General features: G+C 39.9%; 1 protein-coding gene across 20 annotated transcripts in view; it reads right to left on the bottom strand.

Moving 5' to 3' along the window:
- Positions 1-20,060, bottom strand: part of Celf2 (CUGBP Elav-like family member 2) — an 810,622-nt gene that overhangs the window by 11,653 nt on the left and 778,909 nt on the right. For 13 of the 20 annotated variants that reach the window (XM_076939443.1, XM_076939449.1, XM_076939436.1 and 10 more), the window contains 2 exons: positions 7,555-7,674; positions 820-1,017 (listed from right to left, as the gene is read on the bottom strand). In XM_076939443.1, coding sequence (XP_076795558.1) covers positions 820-1,017; positions 7,555-7,674 — 318 coding nt within the window. Of the gene's footprint in view, positions 1-819; positions 1,018-7,542; positions 7,675-20,060 lie in introns of all 20 variants that reach the window. The other 7 variants (XM_076939441.1, XM_076939435.1, XM_034510253.2 and 4 more) reach the window with 2 other exon arrangements.

The raw sequence follows: 20,060 nt of genomic DNA, 5'->3' as shown, positions 1-20,060 counted from the left end.
TCTACAGCAGCCTCAGTTAGTAAGGAAATGAAAACCGTGGTGTATGGTGGTGTACAGTTATACTTATACCCTAGCACCTGAGACATGGAGCCAGTAAAACTGGCTCATATTCAATGGCAGCCTAGGTTGTAGATGAGACCCTATCTCCACCAACCAACTCATAAAACAAAACAATCAAAAGGAGGAAGGACAAATTTTCCTTATTTGGAGTAAGTAATTAACCATTACATAAGTAGCTTTAGTTCATTCTCAGGATTAGCTTTATGAAATGTCTCCTGCCTTACTGGCAGCACCACCAGGCGACCCATCACTCCCTGTCCCAGAAGACATCCTTCCCACAGTCGAAGTCAGTTCTAACTGGATTCTCTCATTAGTCAGAACTCTCACTTTCTGAGAGGCAGTGGTACAACTTCAAGGGATGTGGACCTCAAGGCCCTAGGGAATTCAGAAGAGGAGAAATTCTTACCCTACACCAGACTGAGTCTAATGGTACCCTGACTGAGGAATTTCTATGAGGAGAGGAGACTGAGAGCTCCTGCTGACTGAAGAGAGGACTTCCAAGGCATTTTTGATGGTAGCAACTAGTAAGTAATTTCCTATGAATACCTGATAAGAATTTCAGGGATGAGTGAAAAATCTAAGATGAACAGAAAGCTGTTTCAAAAGGGCTTCTGCTGGAGACTTCTACCACGGGTCCTGGAAACTGAGCAGGTGATTAAGGCTGGTTCAAATCACCGTCTTCTAGTCTTCTAGGCATATTCTAAGGCAAATGCAAGTGTGGCTGGCCCCGCCAGGCCCTGGGTACAGACAGATACCCACCTTCCTTCTGGCTGCCTGCAGCACTCTGCTGTTGCAGCAGGCTCTGGCTGTACAAAGTGGGCAGTGCAGCTGCCGCATACTGCTGAATTCCTGAGTAGGCCTGGGTGAGGGCGTCCATGGTGCCAGCCGTACCATTCGTCAAGCCTGTGGCGCCAAGTCCTCCATTCAGAGCCGCCATACCTGAGAGCATTTGAGCAACTTTACAAAAAACCCAACAATAGAGAAGAGAAATAGCACTTATTCATTAGTGCTTTCCAAAGGAAGTCAGAGAATCATTTGACACAGTACAACATCAAGTGCATGCAGCTCACACACCCATTAAACCAACAGAAAGTAAAGAGCAAAACAAAACACAACAAAACCACACAAAATGATACATATGGAGAAATAAATCACAATAACGTGGAAGAAAAAGAACCAAACAATGATAACTCTCCCTCCCTTCACCAGTGAGGCCCTGCAGTCAGACAAAACCACTCCATGCAGTGTGCTGCTGGCAAGTACCACGGGGATATTTTTGAAATGTATACCTCTGCTGCTTAGATCTTGGAGGCATGTAAAAGAAAAGAAAACCCAAAGCCAAACCAAACCTTAATGGCTGAGGCCTAACACACATGTCCACTGCTGTACACTAACTTGGGAGCAGAGAAACCATTTACACTTAAGCTGTGTGATGGGGAAGTGGCAGAGCAGACAAGGTCTTAGTTCTGCACCCCAGTGAGTCAGCAGTGCCATTGACATGACTTTTCTACACAGTCAAGGGTGATGTGAGGAACTGGGAAAACATAACCTAGCTGGTTTAGAATAAGCGAGCAGGGTGTTTACATCCTATATAAGGTGTATGCATGCATGTTTGCACACACATACAAACACACACACACACAGATAGTAATCAGTGTCATGCTTTCTAGTGAACAAGAATGACACTGTCTATAAACTGGGATTCTGGCAGCAGCTTAGGAGATCTGAATGTAGACCAGTGTGTAATTTTGTCCTTGTATCCTGGCTGCTCTATTCTGCTGGCTGACTGACATTTTCCTAGAGTACTCAGTCAGAACAAACAATGCTTCATGGAGTATGGACTTTCACATGAATTCAGGAAATGGAATACGTAACACAATTGCCTTTGGTTTCTTTCTTGATTAAAAAGGCTGTTTTAGAAAAGATCTGTTTCTGAGAAGAACCTACTGAAATGATGGGAATGCTGGTGGTGATGGGAGGTAGCTGGTAAAGATCCCAGTAAAGATAAGGGGACATCGAGTCAGCAGTCCCTTTAGTGTCACCACTTGCAGTCCTCAGAAAGGAGAGGAAGTGGGGATTCCTAGGAAGATGTTTACACTGTATGTGCTTATGCTGATGGGACAACTTCCTCTCTCAGACTGAGTCACTGGGATAGGAAGTTGACCTTGACTTAGCAGTAGAGGACTCTCCTAATGCTCTGGGTGTGGGGCCCTGAAGGAGACTGAACTGGGCCTTGAAGAGCAGTACAACAGTGTCTTCACAGAAGCTGGATAAGGAAAAGTCTGTAGAACTCAAGGATGAAAACCAACCCTTCAGAGAAAGGAAGTAATCTGACGTCATTCAGAAGCTATGCTCTAGGTTCTCAGTAGGAAGAAGTCTGTTCTCTTCTCTGCGGTCATGCAGATAAGCACTGTTAGAGAACTTAGAGAGCCTATCCCCTAATTACTTTAATGATCTCCCAGACACCACTGAACCATGTTTACAGTACTGTGCCTTTTCTTCCCACCCATCCCTATTGCTGCCAATGGACTGGAGAGTAATTCTCTTTTCCCTGTTAGTTATGGTTTATGTGTACTGTTCAGTATGCATATGATACTCTGAGTATGTGAGATGACTTGGAACTGGTGGAGTTGATCTTTCAGTACCACAGCAGGTATTAGGAATGCAGGCCATCAAGCTGTGGACTCAATTCCTCTATAGGAGGGAATTCTGGAAGAAAAGTGTGCGGTTTCATGTGTGCACAGCAGCCTGTGGAACTCTGGGTAGCCCAGCTGCCTGACATGCTGAGGCTTAAGCTGCACTCTAATGAATACCTCCGAATCTACCTGTCATTCCGTCATTCTACCATAGCTTGTCAGATAAGGGCTGTGGAGTGTCCACACACTGCCACATAAGTCCCATACAGAAGGACCCGACTTAGGCTGCACCTTGGAATTTTCCCCCATTTCATCATTTTTCACCTCTTAAATCAGAAACAGAATGAACTTCCAATCTTTCAGAACTAGATGTGGGAAGACTGCAGCTCCATCAGGCAACATTCCAGCATTCTCCTCCATCCTCTGGGTAGTGTGTTGTCATGGCTGCTTGTGTTCTTAGACTATAGGCTCCAGCTCAGACCTACTTTCTAGAAGCTCTGCTTGCTTCTACTGCTGCTTTGCATGTAGAAGACAACTCCTAGCCTTATATGCTTGGGGGCAGTGACAGAAAGGCACTGACATAGATGGAGGAGAGATGCCAAGGTGGGGGAACTGGTCAGGCACCTGTGCACATATGGACCTGTGGGACAGCTTGGTCATTCCAGGCTAAAGCTTCCCTCTTCTATGATATAAATCTTTATTGAATAAAGAATAAGAGGGGTGACAAAGTTCTTTCAAATACAAATGCATTGAGAATATTTATACTATCTATCTGTCTGTCTATCTATCTATCTATCTATCTATCTATCTATCTATCTATCTATCTATCTATATTATATACATATATATTGGAATTATACTATCTTGGAAATTATATTTTAAAATTTTGGAGGCTATGGGTTAGCTAAATTCAGGGATTAACAGGTAGAAGGCCACATGGAAGCATCTGGAGAACCATCAGAGGAGGACTCCAACTTTGGAGAGCAATTCTTATAAATTAGCTGATGTTATTCTATATTAAATAATCATGGTATCAAAGTTAACACTTATCAATTCATCTGTCAACATCTAATTACCTCTAAAAGCCTTGGACAGAAGCAGAGATTTGAGAAAGTTTAGTTGAATAAAATATTTCCATTTAAAAGAATCAAGCTTTTCTTTGGGAAAACTGAATGGATCAGTTATTTCCCCTAGTCATCTATTCTCACTCATGCTATTTAGACAAAGAAAGTTGGACACAATGAAAGGTACTGACAAACTTATATAAGAGAGGTCTAGGTAGTTGGCCTGACAATAGAGTTGATATGTCACCTGACTACTAAGTTGTTACATTTAATTACTCTTCAGAGGTCTTCACTCACAAACATAAGTTAGTTAAAATGGCAGACATACCCGTGAATATAAACAACTATTCTTGTGAGCACCATGGAGATAGTACTAAGCAGAACTAGAAGGAGTGACCATAAGCAGACTACATTTATTTGCAAGCCACTCGTCTAGGTGATATAGATGACATACAAGAAAAGGTAAGGAATGTATTAGATCAGGTCTAGCCTGCTAAGCTACAAGCTAATAAATGAGGATCTGGGGAAAGTAACTGAAATTATGGAAGATGAATATGAATACGTTTAGTTGCACTTCTATGTTTGCCTATGTTGGTAAGATCACCAATGTGCTCTGGTACAGAGGACATTCGTCTTCATAAACTGCTAGAAGACAGATCCAAACAATGAGTCCACAATGCAAATAAAGAGCAGTGCAAGCTCGGGTAGTGCTCGGGTAGTGCTCGGGTAATGCTCTTAAATCCTCTCTTTCATCACATAAAAGAATTTGAAAATGACTCTTCACTAAGTGTTTTATGATTTTTTACAGTAAAAGAATCATAGTTTTAAGGACAATATATTAAGCCATGTAGAAGAATCACATAGTTCAAACAAAGAAAAGAAAGGATGCATTTTACTTATATTTAGAAAAAAAAAAAAAAAAAACAGATGAACGCTCCTGAGTGGATATGTATGCTCAGAGCATTTTTACCTTAATTTAGATATTAATATACAAACATATAAAAAACATACCTATGTTTATATATTAATCAAACTAACTAGATGCAAGTCCTGAATGACTCATGTTCTTTATTTGGTTGATTCTGGCTTTACCTTTAGATGGCTGTACTTTTTAGCTTCACGCATTAATATACAAGGGAAAGGTAAGTTTTTCAAACAATTTAACCTAGCAACTCATCTGTGAACCCTTTTAGAGAGGCCTTCTAGCAGGGATATGGTCCAAGTCCAGGCTAAGATGTGTCATCTACCTATTTTTTCTCTGGCTGCTTTGTTCATGGAAAATAGCTGGTTCTGTTCAGAAAACCAGAATTCTCTTATTATTGAGCCACAGTACTTTATACTAACCATTCCTGGGACACAGCTGGGGAGGAAACAATATGTAAGCTGTCATGAACCAAAAAAGTATTTCTTGATTACCTTGAGAGAATTATCTGTAACAGGTGATATCATCTCTTTTGAGGATGAACCAAGAGGATACTTCACCCTAGAGGGGTTTCCCTTATTATTTAATCTGAGACAATTAGTAAAACTCCCTCCTTGTTGATGCTGAGTTTGTAGAAGAGGTTTGCACTAGGAACACTTAACAATCAAGAAGGAATAGATTTCCATTTGTGCATAATTTTTAATTAAACATTTTTTCCTGGTTCACACTGATGGGTAGGTAGGGGCATGTGAAATTAAGACCATTCTTTCTTGTCACAAATTATGCACATTTCTATTAACCCACTTACAAAGACGGAAAAGCAGCAACTCAATTTGAAACTGTTGTCCTTGCCAGAGCAAACTTTGTGTGACATGTGACCCCACACAAGGACTAGCTGTGGTTTCTCATCATTCAACACAGTTCCCCTTGGGTTCTCACAGTAAGGATGGGAAAAGCCCAGCAACACAAAACAAAGCAGGCACAGAGGGACAGGACATGGACATGTGGACACACAGCAGTCATGAGCACGTGCTGAGGAGGACAACCATTCCCACTGGCCTGTGACTCTGCAGACCAAGGACAGGCAGGCGATCAAATCAAAGTCCTTGTTTGGGGGAACTAGGTCCTGGGGCAAGAGAAGCAGCATGAGGGACGGATGCACACACATCCGAGACCCAGGTGGAGGGCAGTAGGCTGGCACTGCTGTAGGACAGGGTCAAAAAGAGGAGCTGCACCAGAAACAGGACTCGGGCCTCCAGGCTCCTAGGTGGCTGCTGGAAAATGTAAAAGCTGGAGGCAGTTTTAACTGGAATCAAACATTCTGGCTGTCACAAGGTTACCAGGCCATGTACTTATGCTAATTAAGAGCTATCATATGTGGAAGGAAACATTTTTTTTCTTCAGGATTAGATAAAACTATGTTTGTTTGTTTTGGTTTTTGGCTTCCCTAGAGCAACAGAATGAAAAGATTTAATAAAACCTGAAGATTGCCTACTTATTAAAGTATGGTTTCTTACCAGGATTATATGAGTTAATCTTTATGTGGATACATTTTAGACTCTTTAAACACTTTCATTGCATTTATTTCTGTGTATGTGTGAGAGGGGAGTGGGGATATATGCTTATGGCTGTCAGGGGACAGCTTGTACAAGCTTGTTGTCTCTTCCTACCAGGTGGGGCCCCAGGGGTTGAACCCTTACCTGCGCCAAGCCATCCTGATGATACAATCTTTTTTTTTCTCTTAAGTTATTACTTTTTGAACTTTTAAATGTAAATTACAGCTTTTGCTTTAAAATAATTATGGTCTGATCACTCAGTAAAACAGTTTACTTACTAACTCATGGCTTAAAGTGAGGTAAATGGCCAGGACTCACGTATTAAGAATTTAAGTAGTGCTACATTGCTTGGGCTGCCTGGCAGACAACTAGGTCCACAATGCAGACACTCTGTTGGCTGTTACGGATCTCCTGGGCAATAGGGTGACAAAATGGATGGATAGGCAAGTTAGTAGTCCTCCTAGTGGCTAACACTCAGTCTCCTTAGTGCAAAAGCCCACACCAAAGATGATCTTCAAGTGTGACTCATCCTCAGGCCTGGGCACTATTCCCACATACACCTGATCAACAGAACAGTTAGCTGTGTGGGCAGAGGGCAGCTGCCTTTCTAAATGAGTGAGCTTGTTTCAGAATTAAGTGTAATTTGGTAAGCTATTTGTGTAAGGCCTGTCGCTTGTCACAGTAAAATGGCACCCTATACAGTCTCTGCTGTAGATGCCCCACATCTCTAGGTTCTTAATAAAGACGATTCTCCATCTTGCACTACCTCCTTGTCAATCAGTTTCATTTTTGGCTTTTCAGGGACTAGGTTTTTGTCTAAACACTTTGGTTTTCAAGCTGGAGGGCACCTCAATAACATTTAACCCAGATTTTTTTAATTTTCCAGTGGAGACTGTAGGCCAGAGAGGGAGCTGCAATTTGCCTGAGCTCTTATTGCTGACTGGCAGTTAAGCTGGACATATGGTTCCCAACTTCCACTCCATTAACTTTTCTACTATAACAGCCTGAATTGAAGGAGGGCTGAGGAAACCAAAACCAAACCAAACTTCTTAGACCCTGAGACTATCTGTCAAACCATGGCACTCTAAGGATTTGAACTTATACTACACAATGGAAAGAAGCTGGGGGTAGGATGTGGTTGGTTTACAGATAAAATCAAAGGGAAGCTTCTGCCTGTTGAACCATGTGCTCCTCCATCCCAAGTTTTAGTTCTCCCCATTTTATATCCTTTTTTGGTCAATTCTGGCTGACCATTTTCTGGAGAATTTAGGGGAAGGCTGTCCACCAGAGCAGCAAATACTCACTGTTTATGGTACCTGCTAGTGCATTAATATTATTCAATCCGACAGTGGCTCCAGCCAATCCTTGTAGAGTTCCAAGAGAGGTCAAGGAATTCATGGCTGCACCAGCAGTGGAATTGGGGGTTGAAGCAGCCACTGAAAAACAGAGAAAGGAAGAAAGAAAGCACAAAATCAGAGACAATTGGAATGGACAGAAACCTGTTGTCACTAACGGGCTAATTGTGATGTCGCTGAACTGTGATTTTTCTTTTCCCTTTAAGTTTTTCTGTGAAAGACAAATGGCTACAAATGACTTGTAGGCCCTTTGGCACATGGACTTGGTAACTGAAGCAATCACATGGGAGGCTGGGCTCCTAGCTCAGTGGTGCTGTGCCTCCATGTGCAAGGCCTTAATTTCAGTTCCCACCCTTGCAACAGCCTGCCTCTATCTGTTTTGCCAGCACACTGAATATGCTCCCTTCGGTTTCCTGGGGAAAACTGTGAATGACAACCCTGCAAGTTTACATTATCCTCTGTTAGTCCCACCGCAGGAGACTCTTACATTTGTATGCTGAACTACTTTGCTCACCAAACTTTTTTTAGTTGTATGTAAAGTCCTTTTAGACTTATAGCCACTGTATATTACATTACAGTTTACATTTCTAGAAGCATCAGTATAGTCATTTCAATAGTCATTTGCTATTCTGATTTCTTAGATCCCTTAAGTTTCTATAAACATATTAGTTTAACTGCCTTCTGTTAATGCTCTAATAGTTCTAATATCAGAGACCCTGGGGAGATCTAGATACACTGTCCAACTCGGACTCTGCTAGTTTAAAGAGATTTTTACTGCTTATCTATTTATATGTTAGTGTTAGTGTATCTGCATATGTATGTTGGTAACTGTTGAGACCAAAAGAGGGAGTTATATCCCTCAGAGCTGGAGCTATAGGCATTTGTGGGTCACCTAACTAACATAGGTAATGACAGCAGCAAACACTTTTAACTGCTGAGTCATATTTCCAGCCCTCTGATTCCTACTCTTGGTCCTTGGTTTAACTGTATTTAATGATTTCTAAATGTGAGCTTTAATATTATTGAAAAATTATTTCTGGAAATCTTTGAGGTCTTTTCAGGGATGATGTCCATTTGATTATACAAAGTACTAGGGGACAAGACATAGTAGATGCTTTTCAAGTGGATTTAGGGCTTTGCTCACCCATGTAGTGCTCATGTGAGGCCTGTTCACTGCTATATTCTCAGAGGGAAGTACCTGTAGCACGTCTCAGCAGTAAGTTTTGAGATAAGTATTTTTATTCATAAGTTCCTAACTTCACCTCATTCTAACAATGAAGCCTTTTGGGGCTCCACAGGTATTCTGAGATGGTCTCCTCTTAGAGGCCTCACGTAGGCCATAAGTTTCCTTGTATTCTTTATGCACCAGGATTCTTAGAAAATTTTTGCTTGAGTTTTTCTACTTCACCAAATACCTCTGAAGTATTTGAAGCTACTTTTGTTGTGCTGCTTCCTGGGTTTGCCCTTCTGCTTACCCACTCACCTCTCAGCTTCCTATACTAATTCACTACTCGTTGATGTGACTAAAATACAAACAACATTTTACTATACATGTTAGTTTTTCCCTTCCAGTGGGAGTTCTCTTTGATAACGTAGTTCATCTAAATTATGCATATCTGGCATATTTCCCATGGACTCTATCTGACATTAGTCTACACATAAAAGCCTGGATAAGACTGTGCCAGTGACTAAGGTGGGAAACTATTCATGATGGATGTTTGAATTTTAAACCAGAAATAAATACTAGGAAACCAAACCAAACTAAACGTAACTGTGAGTTTAAGTGACAAGAGAAGAACTGCAAGGACAAGTAAGGACATCTATCCATTTCCCTCTTCCTAGAAAAGTGTCTTCTCTGTAAGTCTCTTCTCTGTAAGCATTGAGGTAATCTTGGCATTCAGGCCACAGACTATACCAGGTTCCCTTATTCTCCAGTACCACCTGCCCAGTATCACACTCCTGAAGATGAGTTTAACAGCAGCCCAACTCAGAGTGAGACAGCAGGGCCCCTCCTCACAACTCTGAATCTCCGACTGTGGCTCTCCCAGGAAGAAAAGACCCCGCCATTTGTAACTAGCCCCAGTCCCTGCTCTCCTGTTCTGTATTGCACAAGTCACACAGTAAGCCATGAAGAACGGAGGACTTCCCTAAACAGCTTGCTAGGGGAATACTGGCTTCATTTTTACCTTCACATCATCACTTACAGGCTAGAAGTCTGTGTTAGAAAAGGCAAGTCAAGAGGAATGTAACCTATGACCATTGCACAGAAACTCTTCTGAAGATTAGAGGAAAAATAAAACCAAGCCATCATTCCTATACCAGCTTTGAAGCAATAACACAGAGTTTCTGTCTAGGGTGTAAGACAGGCTGTAAGAACACATGTTCTTTTAAAGGGGATACATTTATTTGAAACAAAGATGGGAAAACTGAAGCCAAAAGTGCTACTGGGAACAATTTTATTTATTTATTTATTTATTTATTTATTTATTTATTTTTGGTAAGCAATTTTGAGTAGGCTGATGGTTGTGATGAAGTAGTCAGAGAAAGAGTTAAGGCGATCTTCCTGGGGTCAGTGCATATCTCCAGGATGAATTCAAAGATTATACTACAAGGGCTGGCTTTAATCATAATAGATTTCGGAGGCTAAAAGCAAACAAAACAAAACAAAACAAAACAAAACAAACAAACAAACAAACCAAAAAACCCCAGCAAAAACAAAACAAAAAACCTGCCAAACAACAACAAAACACCCCCCCCCATCCCCAATTTGTAATTGTGCTAAGGCTGACAACACCGTGAGTGGTGACAACAGAAAGATATGTCAGCTAGGAACCTATCAGATCAAGCAAAGAAGCAATAAGGAGAGCCATTTAAAGAAACAAAAACACAAAAACCAAAATGCAACCCGCCACTCATAGCTCATGGCTCTGCCTTTGAGGAATGATGTTAAGGGCACCATGGCAGAGCAAGAGTCTTTACTGCCTTAACCTTGCTAAGCTGCAAACAACCAAGAAGTCAGTTTGGGAGTGAATGAGGAAGATCAGGATCTAGATTCGCTCTGCTATCAATCTAAAATGCCCAGTTGTTAAGAAGACATAATACAAGGCAAGAAATAAAATGGAATCCATACATAGCAAAAGAACAGACAACAGGGGTCCAGATATTAAGACTTAGCAAGTGAAGAAATCAAAGAAGATATTAAAAAGATACTCAACTAAAGGAAATCCTGCTTAAAGAAAGGAAGAAAGTTATTCAATAATGTTTGTTTAGTCATCATATCATATGCAAAAAAGGAAATTCTACAGCTGAAAAGGAGCTTCAATAAATTATTTCACCACAGGGCTCAAGGGCAGATATGAACCAGTATAAGAATGAGTGAAATTGAAGTTATTAAAACATATATACATTCTAAAGGCCAGAGAGAAAAATAAAAAGTGAACACAGGCTCATAGAATTATGGTCCACTGTTGGGCACATTAACATATACAGAAAGCACAAGGCAAAGGTAATAGCAGAGACTAGAAAAATGTTCCAAAGCATGATGGTTAATAATTTCCCAAGTTTGGTGACACATCCAAAAAATGAAACAATTTTAACTATAGTAAACTGCTATGTCACAAAGGACCCATATCCAGATACACAAGTGCAAACAAATACCGAATGTCAAAGACAGAGGAAATTCTGAAAGCACCAAAGGAAAAGATTAGTATACAAGTGGATTCAAGTCAGAGTCAAGTGACTTCTCAGCAGAATCAATGCATTTATAACAGGATACACTATTAGAAAAAGACAAAGACAAAACAAACTGCCAACTAAAATCATATCCAGCAAAATTATCTTTCAAAAATGGAGAAAAGAGTTCCCAGATTAGAAAAACAACAAAAACAAAATTAAAATTATTGCTCAATAGGTATCAGCTCTGTCTCCTAAGGAATAATCACATTCTAACAAGAGATCTTAGACATCAACATGAGAGGAAGTGACTACTTAATTATAAAGTATATTAGGTTTTTCCTTTTAACTAAAGTAAGTTGGCTAAAATGTACATAACTGTATGATTAGGTATATGGTATAAGAAATGTAATATATTTGACAATAGCCAAACAAGAGAAAGATGGAGGAAAGTTCTATGAAAGCCAAAAACTTATTGAGAATGAAGAGAACTAGAAATTGTAAATAAGGAGTTTATAAATACCCTAGAAATACAAAGATTTATTATTTGTTCTCCTTTATTGAGTTTCTTTAAAAGATGTAAGATTATGGAAATAATTATAATATTATGTTGCTAGGTTTTTAACATACTATTCAAATAAATAAATAACATTTAAAAGGCTGAAAGGAATTATATGAGAAACATTTTTTATCTTACTAAGACTATAAATCAGAAGTATGTTCTGACAAGGTAATTTATAATAATCATTAAAGTAATAAAATTTGAAAGCATGAAAAATCATTAATGAAATTAAAATATTGTATTAGTAAATATTCACTTAATATAAAATAAAGAAGACTAGAGAAATGAACAGGCATGCAACAAAAAAGAAAAAGTAAAAAGGACACACCCAAATGCATCTTATTTATAGCAGTATTATCTGAAAGGTAGAGATGACCAGACTGCATTTAACAAAAATCCCCAGCTAAAATTTAAGTATACTAAGTAATAAGGCACACATAAAATTCAGAGACACAGCAACACAGCTTAGAGGCCTGATGTTTCTTCTTGTGACTGTGTGGCTGACTGGTAAAGTGGTTCACTGCTGCTCACATGGGAAATGCTGAATGAACCCATATATCAGTAGCTCAGGAGAAGACCATAGCTCAAACTTTCAAGTATAGTTTCCACTGAACACATATTGCTTTCAGAAGTAGATCCATAAGTTTGTGAAAGAACAAAAAACCACATATCCTGTCAACAGCAGCCATAAGAAGGTACACTGGCTAGAATAATAAGAGACTAATATAGAACACGAAAAGCAATACATTGGCCTAACCTCTTGCATTGCAAAGGAGCTTAATATACTTCGACAAAACCTGCATTTCATCGGGGCCAAAGTACAAGGAATTTGTCCTGATGAATGTAGTCAGTATAGTATCTCCTGTGCTAATGAATCCTACAGCGCCTATCAGAAGTCTGACTTTACTCAAACCTTCATTTTTCCTTTTCTTCCTCACACTACTCAGAACAAAGAGAAGTGAATGGAAAACCATAGGCTGAGACATGAGATAATCCTCACAGTCTGGGAAGTGGACAGAAAACAAACTTGGAGGGGGCATGGAGGGGAGGAAATCTAGGCCCTTAGTCATCTGACCAACATGTTGCTAGAAGCTGTGCACTGCCTGCCTGTATACAAGCAAATGTCAGACTGACAGAGGTAGACTCGGTAGCAGCTTACTTCATCTTAGAGTTTCATTCTGTGGCAAGAGAGAAAATGACACTGGAACTGGCAGATTCTATGACTCACGGATCTTTTAGGGGTTCTTTAGGTTTGAGAGGTGAGTTTAGCCTGTGCTTAGGGAATATGAGTAGTGATGGAATGGCCTTGGACCCACTGGACCATTGTGTACAAGCCTTGAAAAAGTAAGGTATAAAGAATGGTCTGTTTACACCTTGTTTTTCTACTTAATTTTAAAAAACTTGGGAATGACTATAGTAAGTTGATTGAATCCAGTTTCTCATATTTTATACTATTTTTTGAAATCCTAGTAGAAGAAGGCAAAGAACAGGACCAGAGTAAACCGTGAGACATTACTTGCATGAAGTACCTTCAAGTGAGAGGACTCTATGTATGCATGCTGTATCATTGGCTACTACTTTAAAAATCTGTCCTAACCTTGTCTTAGTTGCAAAGAGATCTTTCTATTGCATATGGAATTACCTTTAAAAGTCCTTTAAACTTTTAACTACCTGTTTAAATTCAGATTTGTCACAGGGACTATTTCAGTCAAGCACTTAAAAACTAAATATTTGGCAGATGCACAATATAGAAGATCCTCAACACAACCCAGAAACAAAGTAAATACCATCATTTTCCCACATATTTTCTTATTTCAGGGTCAGTAGACTAGCTACAGGCTTTCTTGGGCAGCTGCACTCTGTCCACCTGAAATTCTCTTCAGTCTGTACTGGGAACCTCATCTCTCACTTTCCATTAAACTTATCTGCAAAATGCAAAAAAGAACACTCTAGGAAAAGTGTAGTGTTTAAATGTTGGCTGCTTTTCCAAGAGTGTCTATGGATGGGAGGCTGCAGAGCAACGTTAAGAAGGCATGCAAGTGGGACCAGCAATACTGTTTTACTTTGCTCATGTTGGGACAATGATAACTGTCGTATATGACATTTAAGGTCTGCTTTACAGGTTATATCCTACCTAACAGCCTGTAGGTTCTAGCAAGCTGGCTAAGAAGGAAAGAAAATGAAATATAGTAGACAAAAGTCTTGTCTTTCTTAGCTCACATGGCAGACACAGTCTGTGACCTTTTATGAAAACTGTATAGGAAGAGTAGAAAATGGGAGAAGTGAGGTGGGCAAAGGCTGGGGTAAGGGCGTGTTTACCTTGATATGGTCACAAAGTTTCTTTGCTCATTTGACTAGATTTGTTCCTTACTGCAAAAACTCCACACTGAGAAATCCCTAATACCAACTCCAATGGAGAGAACATGATGGCTTCTCTGTCTTCAGAGTCTGTCCTGGGTAAACAACACATCCAGTATTTTATTGCCTCAGTGGAAAACTGTGGTCACAGACTAAGTACCTAGTCAGGCCTTTGTGATGTAGGGAAAATATAAAAGAGCTGCTGTGTACTCTGCTGCTCAACCAGTGCCTGGTCTGGTTTCTACTCTCTAGGTGTTAGCACTGAGCAACAAGTCTCTCAGACATTCTTTCATTGCAGGTAGATCCTTTAAGGCAATTTGTAAATTAGTCAGAAGTCTTCCCTTTAGGGATAAGAAAGCATAGATTAAGGTGTTGAATGGATTGACGTAATACACACGAGGGGTACTATATGGCAGCTAGAATTCCCTCTGTGAACAGGGTCCACAGAAAGACCACATGGCTTTTTCATGCAGATATAAACAGAAATCTTTTTATGAGCAGCAAATGAGGAAAGGTTGGATTAGTAATCCTTGTTAAGGAGGTTTCATCTGTGGCTAGGGGTACAGAGCAGAAAACACATTTGCCATATACAGGGATCTGAGCTCCAATCTCAGCAATAAAGAGTTTAGTTTGTTTTCTTTCAAAGGTGATTTGTGCCACAGATAAATGCCTTTTCCCCCTTTCTAGATTTCCAGAATGAAAGGACCATAACTCTTCTCCCAACATCATTTTTACTTTGCTTTTGGGAAGAGGAGTGACTACTTGGAATGGAGAGACTGGCGAGATAGATTGTGCACTCATCGACACTGAACTTCATGAGACAAGATGCATTCTTGTTAAGGTTCTTGATAAGACACCATGTTTTGATAAAGAACACCAAGATGTTCTCTTTCTATCCTGGGGAGGCAACTAAGCTTTGGTTCTAGACAGACTATGTTTCAAGAAAGATGTAGGCAGAACAGTGCTCTCTCTTGAGAGCTTTATTTGTCCAAGCTTTAATTCCTAGAACCTGTGAATATGGCTGTGAATATGCTAGGCTGCGTGATAAAGACAAACTAAAGATGGAGTTGCTAGTTGGCTGGGACTAAAATGATGACATTTTGTCATAAAGGTGGGAGTGAGAACTGAAGGAGAAAACTCCAGGAATGTGGCCTCATGAGAAGGATTTGGCCCAAAGTCCCTGGCTCTGAAGATAGAGACAAGTCCCAGGAATGAATCAAATCAGTGGCCAGAAGCTGGAAAAGGGAATGCTTGAGTACCTTTGAAGGAACGTGACTGGCTGAACTCTGATGTCAGCCCAGCGACTGTGCTGGATTATTTTGCTGTTGAACTTTAAGATGTTTTTGAAGCACCTACACGTGTGGTAATCAGTAGCAGAAATAGAGAACTCAATATTTTCTGAGTGTATACCAGGTGCTAGGCACTGTGAATGATGGAACCCGGATTTACATGTAGCTCGTTAACTATAGAGGGTTAGCACTAGGTTGACACTTAAGTTAAAATTCTATTTTGTGTTTGGATTGACTTTGTGGGTACTGCAAAGATTTACTTAGAGAGGCAACAAATTTGCTTGTAGCTCCTAGATCTACCTTTAATGTTTTTGACTCTGTTGCTTCCAATCTATGAGATAGTAGGAACCTCAATTTAACTGAGGCTTAGCAGTAGTTCCCAAAGAAGTACTAGGATTCATTTCTGGGAGTGGGCATGAGAATGAGGTGAAGTGGCACTGGTGTCTGCTACACAGCAAGAGGTAAACCGCTGGGAAACCTTTGGCCATTCTGTCCTGAAAGAGAAAAATATACCATCCCTCAAATTGTGTGTACATGTGTATGTGTGTGTGTGTATGTGTGTGGAGGTATGTGTAGGTGTGCGTAGTTTTGAGAACATCCAGGAAGATGATCAGATATGAAAGTTAAGGAAGGAGAAAATTTAAAATGTAATATTTAGTTCACAAAGAGAAAACCAAGGGATGAAACAGTATTAGGTTCTGACATCAAAAAGAGTATTCTTTGTAGTTAGAGAGATCAAAATTAGGATCAGTGGATGGAAATTACAAAGTGATAGATTTCAGGCTAATACAGAGACACAGCTGAGAACAGATGTCTTCTAAATGAGTGGAGCTGTCCCAGAGACATATTGCTCCTACTTGTAAAAATATGAATGCAGAGACCTAAGTAATCATGTATAAAGGGCTTGCTGCAAACCTTTGAGCTAGCTTCAGTAGCCTCAGAAATCCCTTTGGTCAGTTTTAAAAAGGTCTTCATTTTTTACTAGTTCCAAACGTGGCTTCCATCTCCAAAACAACCACTTCAATGAGGCAGAATTCTCACAGTTCAAGGCACAACTTTTGGAAAGCTTTCAATCTTCCTTTCCGACATAAATGAAGATGTCCAGTGCTCAGCTCTAGACACTGATCAACGGTATCTATGTAGTTTTCTGACTCACCATGCTTGCCCTATTTGTAAGTTCTGTCTTCTGTCCAAGGGATATTCACTAACATATTTGTGGTGTAAACCTGAAAGCCAGTGATGCTAGGTGCTATTTGGGCCATCTGGGCAATCTTGTTAGAATTGGCCTGGTTGTTTTGGAAACAGATAGCTTTAACCATATGCACTTATTGATAAAAGTTTTGTTTGTTTGTTTTTTAAGAAGTAGTTACGACTTCCCACATCGGAACCAGAAGATTCTTAGGGCTCATTAAATCCACTAAAATCACTATGATTGTGGGGGGGGCACTCAGAAATCTGATTTCAGAAAATCATCTTTATTTTCTTTTGCATGAATGAGTAGGAAACATTCATCTCAGGTATGTCTGGTGTAGGTCTATCAATTTCCCATAGAACTGGTTTTGTATAAAATTTAGTTTGAATCATATGAAAGTGAGAGTTTATGGAGAGAGGTCAGGTTTGGCTTATGACAGGAAAGAAAAACAGTTGGGAGTCTGGGAAAATCGAGAGTTAAAAAAAAAAAAAAACTGTAAAAGGTGTGGTTCTGTTCCATGTATTAAAAATCCCATTAGAAGGCAAGCATATTAAAGAATAGAGATTTATGCCTGTTTTAACTTCCTAGAGCCACAGAATAATGCCACACGGTAGGTACTGCTAAATGAATGAACAGAAGGCTGAGGCAGGAGATAGGATGTTCTTACACAGGTTTCTTACTGCAAATCTGATTTGCAGATCTCAGACAGGCAAGGACACTCATTCTCTTTGAGTTATAGCCTAATGACTCAGAAGAAGTGATGGCTCAGTGGAAGACTTATCAAACTGTTTGTTTCTGCTATATGCCAAATAAAGTAAAGGCATTTAAAAATAAAACTGATGAAGTCAGATGCTGTCTTTGTGTCATCAGAATACGGACAGAGACACTTTCATTCTTCTGCTATGAAGAGGATATGAATACATGTCTACTCTCAGCTTGTAAGCGGCCACTCATGTGCATAAGCATGAGATGGGAGGCCCAAATCCAAGGCCACTTTGTGACTTCACTTGCCCCGAGACCCATTAGAGACAGACCAAGCAGCTTCCTTGTTGCTTTCTTATATTCTACAGAAGGTGGGAGAGTGAACAGAATTCCTGCTTGGGGAAGGCCTGTACTTAATCCTTTAAAGAGTCAAATATCCCATGGAAGGCAGAGAAAGTGCATTAGGGGTTTGTTCATCTTTCGCACTTGCCACTTCTTTACTGAAGAGTTTTTCTTCTTCAAGACATTCCCTTTACCTGTGTATCTGTAGGTCATATCTAGCACAAGTCTAGAGAATATTCACAGGGAAAACCCAGAGTTTCTTATATGGATCCTTTCCTCTACATTTTCCAGGCAGGAAGAGTTTTCTTCTAAGCTATGTAAAACAACAGTAGCAGAAAAGAGCAAGAATTGCCTTCAGTGCATTCATTAACCACTCTCCACAAAATAATTACATCGTGAAAGCAGTGTCTTTGTGGTTTAAGAAGTAAAACAATTGTAAACACAGAGAAAATATCTACTAAACGTAAGATACTGAAGCCTGTGGTTGCTGTCTTGTCTCTGATCAGCTTGGATGCTGTATTCCAACAGTGCAGGAGAACAATGTGAGCAGCAGAATAATTATGCAATGACATAGGCACTATCATTATTAGCTAATCACAACCCTGGGGCATTAATGAAATACAGAGTGTCTCTCTTCTCCTGGGGGCCTAATTATTCTCCAATAACCATACTTCTTATTTTAACTTATTTCTGAAAAGACTTTTGGGGAGAGAGAGAGAGGAAACTAAGGAAGGCGTGCTGGGTGGAAAAGGAGCATGCTAGACAATAGCATAAAGGGTTTCGAGTCGGTGTCCTCTCGTTACTTGTCCATCTGTGGTGGGCCGTGTTTTACCCCATGTACACTGGAGACACCTTCTCTCACTGCCCACTCAGTGGAAAGTACATATGGCTTGGTGCAGCATGGGAACAGAGGGTTCTCTAGAAGGCCAGAGAGAGAAAAATTCTGTCTCAGTACTAGATTCTGACTTGAAATTATTTTTGAAATTTTTTATTTGAGAGCTGAAATTCTGGGAGAGGAGAAACCAATGTGGACAAACCCTATACTTTTAACATACTAAGTTGTCTCAATGACTTCATCGCGTTCATTTTCATTTCCAAATGCCTTTTGGAACTCTCACTAGTTTATTTGAAAGAAATCTATCATACATACTGTCATTTGCCCCCAATATGTAAAGCATACAAGCAGAAAAGGCATGGATTCCAAGTATAGTCCCTAAAAATAGGCTTTGGAGGTAGATTTGAAACTGGGAAAGGCATTTGTAAGATGTTAACCAGGTTGACAAATCAAGGCAACATCTCCAATACGCTTGGCTGGGGTCGATATACTGACCTTACTGGCCAGGTTCTGTGTGTTGGGGTATGCACATGTGAATGCAGATGCCTAGAAAACCCAATGGTATTTGGTCCCCTGGAACTGGATGGTTGTCAGTGGTCTGAAGTGTATGTTGGGAACTTAACGCATATCCTCTTTTAGAGAAGTATGTGCTTTCAAATGCTGAGCCTATCTCCAAATTCCATGAAAAAGTTGTCTCCAATTCCAGTCTTTAGCTCTCTTCTCTGCCCACAGAGCTGACTTCTGCTCTGCTAGATAAATGACCATTCCATAGACAAGCAACCATAACATCACTCTGCTTCTCTTATCTGTTCCAATCTGTGTGGCTTTCTTGAGACCTGATCATTCAGACAGCTTCTTTCTACTTTTTGCTCCATCTGTCTATCCCATAAGTACAGAAACTAATGATTTATACACAATCCTCTATTTCCTTGTAGATGCTACTATAATGACTTACTTTAAGTTTATGTTTGCAATTTTGTCCCTGTAGCTGATTTTCAGCTCACTCTTCAGCTGTGTAGATAAACTAGTCAATTTGTTTGATATATCCCAGCAAGGCTCAGTTTATTATGTGATAAATGAACTCATTGCATACTACAAAGGTTTCCTTCCCTTAAACACCTCTACCACCAGGAACACTGCCCTTCTTCGCACCCAACTGCACAGCTGGGGCCATTTCTTATCCTTCCTTTGATCCTCTTCACATCAAACTGGTACCTAAGTCTAACGACTGACATCCTTAGGGCTGAAGTCCACACATGGATGGCTCTTCAGTGCTGCAACAACTTCTGTCCCTAAGCTTTAGCTTTGAGCCGCCATGGTTATTATTTCCTGTATATCTCATACTTTGAAATAAATGAGAAGATCCATTTACTGATCAGATCATTTAGCCTACATGTTCACATTCGACACATCTTTCACTGCATTTCTACCTGCAAAAAAAAAAATCTTACTAATTCTTAAGATTTTGGCTTAAATATCTACTTATATTCAAAATATAATTAAAACCAAATAGTT

The sequence above is a fragment of the Arvicanthis niloticus genome, chromosome 8 (genome assembly GCF_011762505.2).
Source record: "Arvicanthis niloticus isolate mArvNil1 chromosome 8, mArvNil1.pat.X, whole genome shotgun sequence".
Taxonomy (NCBI): Eukaryota; Metazoa; Chordata; class Mammalia; order Rodentia; family Muridae; genus Arvicanthis; species Arvicanthis niloticus.
The sequence above is the reverse complement of the archived record's forward strand: the minus strand, read 5'-3'. Positions and strand labels throughout refer to the sequence as shown.